The sequence below is a fragment of the Cannabis sativa genome, chromosome 1 (assembly GCF_029168945.1).
Source record: "Cannabis sativa cultivar Pink pepper isolate KNU-18-1 chromosome 1, ASM2916894v1, whole genome shotgun sequence".
Classification (NCBI taxonomy): domain Eukaryota; kingdom Viridiplantae; phylum Streptophyta; class Magnoliopsida; order Rosales; family Cannabaceae; genus Cannabis; species Cannabis sativa.
Genome location: NC_083601.1, coordinates 55,971,717 through 55,979,030, shown reverse-complemented (window position 1 = coordinate 55,979,030; position 7,314 = coordinate 55,971,717). Strand labels below are relative to the sequence as shown.

The window sequence follows — 7,314 nt, the reverse complement described above, 5'->3', positions numbered from 1 at the left end:
AGTTAAGCCTAAAACTTTAGTCTGGGCAATACATACATTTTGGGAACATGGTAGTACGATTGAGTGGGAGCGCTAACATAAATATGGAATCTATAGCTTCTATCTGGCGAATAGTAAGCAAAGGGTGATTTCCTTCGAGCTTAACCAAACGAGATAAATGATTGAGTACTCATTTCACTTAGTTGAAATATCATTTATACGGGGTTAACTGTTTTAAGGATAAAATACATTGTAGGGTGTTACGGTAATTTAAGTCCCTTTACAGTGTAGATCATCCATATAGAGGATCATTGATCACATTAGGATTATAACAATGGATAACTAATAATGTGTCTATATGGTGGAACATATAGAGCATTCTATATACTGAGAGTGCAATTCTGAGTTCTATGTGTGGATTCAACAAAGAATTAATAAGTAAGTGAATTTAAGTGGTAAATTCTAGATCTGCTTATTGGAAGCTCGGATATATAGACCCATGGTCCCCTCACTAGTTGAGATGATATTACTTGTAGGACTCATTTAATTGATTTTAATTAATCAATTAAAAAATTCTCAAGATAGACTTGTCAGTTTGAGAATTTAGCACTTATTAAGGGCAAAACAATAAATAGAGATTTTTGAAGGGCATATTTATTAATTAGGAAACTTTAATTAGTTTCATTATTAATAAAATAAATGATAATATATTATTTGATAATTATTTTTAATTATTAAATAATTAGATTTATCATTAATATGGTTGAACAATGGAATTGACAATTTTTCACAAAAAGGGAAACTATCAAGTGTAGGAAAAGGAAAGTTGGAAAAGAGGCAAGCCTTGTTTCCACATTGCCTAGGCCGGCCCCTTTACCTTCCTTTTCCCTTTGATTTTCTCAGTTCAAAATGTCAATCATAGCCCTTGGCGGTCTTCTATAAATAGAAGGCAAAGGCTTCAGAGTTTCAGAACAACTGTACAAGCTTTTCACAGCATTATTCTGAAAGAATTTTCTCTCAGAAAATTCTCTCTGAGCCGCCACCCTCTCTCTCTCTATACCTTCACTGTTTCGAAATGTATGAGTGCTAGAGTAGTGCCCACACACATCAAGTAATACCTCAATCATAGTGAGGAAGGCTGTGTAGAATTCAGAAACAACAAAGAAGGACTTTCGGGCTCAGATCTTGATTATACTCGCTACGTAAAGGAATCAAGGGTTAGAGATCTGAGTGGGAGGAGACATATATATTCCGCTGCAATCACTGTAAGATTTCTGATACTCTTATGTGTTTAATTTCATATCGTTTTAGAAGTTCATATTTAGGTTGTTAAATCAACATACTTGTGAGTAGATCTAAGTTCCTGGTAAAATAACTTCCAACATCTCTTCGGTAATATCTTGTCCTCAAGTTGATTGTCTATACCATTGCCTCAGGCTTGCCGAAAAACTCTGTGAATAAATTCTTGAATGGGAGAGATGGTGGACAGCCGATAAAACAAGAGAGAGGGAAGAGGCGATTCAAATCTATTAGGGCTCTTCAGTTGAAAGCCTTTGTAGTTCCGTTTAATTATTATATTTTGCCACTTATAATATCATACTCATAATTTTAATCAAAGGCAAACTCACAAATTTCTTCCAGAAAATTATTCTCACCATGTATAATATTGGTAATGATGATGTCGTTTGTAGAAGACTCGAGTCTTCCTCATACAAATCCTTTTGGAGTTGCTGTAAATCACCAAAGAAAATAATATTACAGAGGTGAAAATAAAGGAGGAGAAGAGACGACGATATGCAAATTAGGTTTTGTGTGTTCATAACTTTATTATTTGTAAATTTTTTGTTTTAATTCTATAATTTTGGATGAAAATGTTCGTCAAAATTCTTAAACCATCACTTTGTTGTGAAAAGCTCGGACACTATTAATAATCTTAAAATTAATATTAAGTGAAAGAGGAGAATATAATTTTAAAAATCCTATTGAAGCAATACATTTTGGGAAGGTTGAAATATATGTATTTGTAAATTATACATTCATCCTATTGAAGCAATACATTTGGGAAGGTTGAAAATATGTATATGTAAAGTCTAGATTTTTATATATATTATTTTTATTATTCTTATCATTATACGAAATTTACATAAGGCTCAATTTTTATTGTTATTTTATTGCTTAGAGTTAAAACTTTAAATTTCTAAAATTAAGAGATCATTTATAATTCAACAACGATAATTCAAATTTGAAAAAGATATTTGTTAATATTTAATTTTTTAATAAATAAATTTAAACTAATAAACATATTCTTCAAATAAAAAATATTTCTAGGTAAACCACATTAATTCTTTTTTCTCTTTCTTTCTTCTATTTTTATAATTTATATTAATTAATAATAAACAAAAAAAAATATTACTAACAAAACCGCATAACCATATTCACTAACAAAATCATTACAATATTATAATTTATTTTGATTACTATTAATTACAATATTAATTAATTATCAAAAAATCATATTAAACTACTATATTTTTTTTTTCAAAAATATCTTAATAATTAAATATTTTTTAAGAACAATCTAAAAAAAATACGTATACTATTTTATTAAATATATATTTTTAATTTAAATTTGTTTATTGATGATTCAAAAAATAAAATTTAAATAAGAAAATTATTTTATATTTCATAAAGAACAAAATTCAAATAAGAACAATTTTTAAAAAATCATAAATTATTTTATTAAATATCTATTTTAGATTAAAAAAAATAAAATTCAAATAAGTATTTTATATTTTTTTTAATACTAAGCATTCATTTAAAAAGTGCATCCATATATATATATCTATGTATCGATGGTGGAGGCGATGGGGTGGGCTCAGGATCTCGATACCATCTATTTCCTCGTTTCTTTCATGCCCGCCTCTCATCTCCTTATCTCTCTCTGTCTTCTTCAGGTGACCAAAGGGATCTCGGTACGTACCTTTTATTTTGAAATGAGTAGTCTCTTTTACCATTTCTATTTTGTTTTATGTTTTCCTCTCTCCCCAATCTATTTTAGTGTTTTTTTTTTTTTTGTTCTTTCTTTTAATAAAACTGTAGAATAATAAGTTGTATACATTTGAGACTTTCATTCTGGATTTAAACAAGTTGGACGTTTTACAGTAGTTTTTCTTTCATTTTGATATTCTTAGTCGCTCAAAGTTTCTTTTCCCTGATTTTCTTGCTTGTGAATTAGGAATGTATATTAATTTGATTTGGGTTTTAAAATGTAAACATGATATATCCCTAATTTTTCTATTGAAAAATAACATACCTGTACTAGAAATCTTTTTTTTAAAAAAAATTTAAAATATGATAATTAATAATAATTTTAATCTATTAAAAAACGTAATAATAGTTTTAATAATAGGAATAGGATTTTAATCTATTCTGACTTTCTATGACTATGCGTCTTTTATTTTTGTGCAAGTGTTTCTTGACTTGAGACATTTATGCTCATGAGGCAAGTTTTTCAGAAGTGAAGTGAAGGAAGGAGAAAAGGTTATGAGGTAATAATTTTTTTTTAAATGTCAAAAACTTTTTGTTCCATCCTTTAAGAGGGTGTGGATTTTCCAGAACCTAAACGTGCATCCTTTTTATGTATGTGTATACTTAGATATACATATACATATACATACATATATATAGTTACTTATTAGACTAGAAAATCAAGTTTGTTCCAAGTTCTTTATTCCGTAGCTCAATTGGTTAGGATTCAGGGTGGCAGGGGTAGGAGTTGACAATTATGAGATAAGCATAAGTATTTGATCTCACTTAACAATAGTGTGTTGTACCAAGTGCTTAATTGTTTGGTCCGTGACCTGACTTGGTAGTAAACTTTGGCCTCTTTGATTATAATAAGGAAGATAATGCCTATACTTATTCTCTTACTCTGCTGGATGTAAATTTGTGATTGAGTTCATGGTGGTTTTGAGTCTGTCTTATTTTTAGCTCTTGTGTTTGTTAATTTGTTGGAGCATATAATATAAATTTCATGTACTATAGATTACAATCCTGGTCAAAAATGATTGCTTTATAATCGTTTAATAAACTCAATAGTCCAATATCATCAAGATCATCCAACATAAAAAAAAAAAAGGAAAAAAACAAAGGAAAGAAAAGAAGAACACTGAAAAGAAAAATCTTATACGAATACCTCTACCTATGATTATAATTGCATCCTATGTAGCCAACATCAGATTTCACATCTATGGGTAAGATATTGGTTATTTATCAATATCTTACCACAATTTTTGCATCGTTTGTCGTGTTTATGATTATTCTTATATTTGTAATATTAACAAAAAAATAAAATGTTTTTGGAGATTTTTCTATAATTATTATGCGGGAGTTGTTTTAAATTTTTAAATAGTTTCTTATATTATTTTTTTTTAAATTTAAAATATGATAATTAATAATAATTTTAATCTATTAAAAAACGTAATAATAGTTTTAATAATAGGAATAGGATTTTAATTAGGAAATATATATAGCCAAAATCCATGTACTTATCGTCATCTCTCATTAATTCTCTCCCACTTTATTTATATAAATATATATATATCCTACAAATTTTCAAAGTTTTATTCTTAAATCTAGATACATATAAATATATATTAGACTGAAATTATACACCCTGATCAATTAAGGGCCATCTAGCAGTTTTACCTGACAAGGATTTGATACATACGGTTGCTTAATTATTAATTATTTTCAAGAAATTGAGGTACATGTGTGTGTTCATCTTTAAGGTTTTGTTTTTTTTTAATAAGATCTTTAAGGTTTTTGTGGTCCGGTTAATTACAATGAATTAATTTAGTATCATTAAATTAATATATATTATATATATTAGAATATAGCTAACATTGAAATTTAATTTGTGAGTTTGCCTTTGATTAAAATTATGAGTATAAAATATGGAGTTTCAAATTTGAATGTTTTCAAATTATCTATTTACCATTTTAATTTAATGAAGAATTTATATTTTCTTTTTACTTTCTCTTTCTTAAATTTTAAATATTTGAATGTTAATTTTTTGATAGAAAACTCAATTTTTAAGAAGATGACAATGTCTCTTACTAAAAAGAAACAGAAGACAATCACAGTAAACCCAGGTATATCCTCGTTATTCTATTTATATACATATATATGCTCAAAATAATAATGCCTTTAATATTCTACTTTCTATTATTTTCTCTATAATTATAAATACTAAATTTTAAAATATTTTTCATACAAGAAAAAAAAAAGTATAGCTAATTTTGATGTATAATATATATTTTATTCTATTTTTTAGATTGGGCTAGATTACCATGCCATCTTCTTGATTTAATTTTGGAAAAATTGGAGTCTTTCAAAGATATTCTACGATTTTATGGTGTGTGTGTTTCATGGAATTCTATAGTAAAACACAATAAAACTAAATGCTTGATGAAGACTTCACACCAAGTTCCCATGCTTATGGTTCCTAATAGAAAACAACATACTTGGGATATGTATGATCCAATGACTAATAAGTTCAAAGAAATATCTAAATTACATATACCTTATGATAAGCGTTTTGGAGGATCATCACAAGGATGGCTAGTAACTGTGAATCGTGATTTCACGGTTACACTATACAAGCCTTACTCTACAGATCATGATAGTGCAATCATCAATCTTCCGTGTTTGTTTCCTCCAGAAGTTGAAGATGGGGATCTTGAAGGATTGGAAGATATGAGAGAATATTGTGATCAACATATTTACAAAGCGACAATCACTGCAGATCCATTAATAAATCCAAATGATTATATGGTTGTGGTCATTTATTTACATTGTTGGAAAATAGCCATTATAAGTCCCGGGAGAGATAATATTTGGAGAAAAATTGATCCAGATGAAGAAATATTTAGTGATATATTGTTCAATAGCAATAAGTTTTATTTTCTTAATCATAATCATGACACTCTTTCATCTTATGATAGTCGTGAGCCATACTGTGGTACAAAAGTAACTTGGAATAATTCTGACAATTGGTTTGGTATCAAGTCTTATATTGTGAAGTCATTTGAGGGAGATATTTTACAAGTGTTAAGACGTTGTGAATGGAAAGATAGTTTGACAATACGACGTACTACAAAAGTAAATATTTTTAAATTGGATTTTGTTGATGGAGGAGTAAAAAGGGTTATAGTTAAAAGTCTAGGAGATGCTGCTCTCTTTCTAGGAGATAACTCTTCAATATATGTGCGTGCATCAAACTTTCTTGGATGTAAATCAAATTGCATCTATTTCAGTCATGACACTGATTTAATCTCATACGGTCCTCAGGGAGTTCCTTGTGATTGTGGCATCTACAATCTCGGAGATAACAATTTATAAAAAATTTACATTATTATTAGATGATGAAGATTCAACAATAATTTCAAAAATGGAGGCCCAACCACCCATATGGATTCAACCTACCTTGAATTTATGATTTATATTTTTTTTTATTATTTAATTAATATTGATATTATTGGCACGACTACTATGCAGGGGTCCACCCAAGTATTGGACAGCTTGGGCCATTGCACAAGGCTCCCTCTTTTTTAAGACCTACTTTCTTTTTTTTTTTTTGTTCTTTTTTTGAAAAAAAGCCTATTTTTCTACTTTTTCGAGAAATTATAGTAAACAGTCCCAATTCATAAGACTATGTTAATAAATGTTCTCATTTCAAAACTTGTAGCAAATGACTCTTTTAAATTATTTATTATGTATATTGTCTTATTCCATATATATAAAAAAAAAAATCAATAATTTTTTTTTTCATATTTTTTTTATAATTAGAAGCAAATTACTTAATGATTATAGTATATCTATATTAGTTTTGTTAAAATATTTTTTATTTGAAACTTATGTCGATTTTTTAATTTTTGATGAGCTGTTGTGGGTTGTTGGTATATGGATTTTGTTGTACAATATATTTCTGTTTTATTGTATAGTATATTATCATTCTTAGATGATATTTATTTTTTATTTTGCTATATATAATCGTAGTATATAATTTTATTAGCATAATACAAATATTTTAATGTATGTATATAATTTTACTATAGTATATATATGTAATTATTATTTTTATATATTTTAATTGTATGATATATGTTTATTTTAAATAATATTTAGTTAGTTTCTATTTTACTATATACAATGGTGGTATATAATCTTATTGTCATAGTATATATATTTTAATTGTGGTATATAATTTGGTCAGTATAGTATACACATGTATATATATATATATTATTATTATTATTGTTAGTATATATATTT

The 7,314-nt window shown here is 27.1% G+C and overlaps 1 protein-coding gene across 1 annotated transcript; it reads left to right on the top strand.

Moving 5' to 3' along the window:
* Nucleotides 1-2,828: 2,828 nt before the first annotated feature.
* On the top strand, nt 2,829-6,765 carry LOC115710862 (uncharacterized). The gene is made up of 3 exons (XM_061108617.1): nt 2,829-2,951; nt 3,449-3,527; nt 5,061-6,765. Exon 3 carries the CDS (start codon nt 5,449-5,451, stop codon nt 6,379-6,381), a length of 933 nt encoding a protein of 310 aa, XP_060964600.1. The 5' UTR covers nt 2,829-2,951; nt 3,449-3,527; nt 5,061-5,448; the 3' UTR covers nt 6,382-6,765.
* The last annotated feature ends 549 nt before the right edge of the window (nt 6,766-7,314 follow it).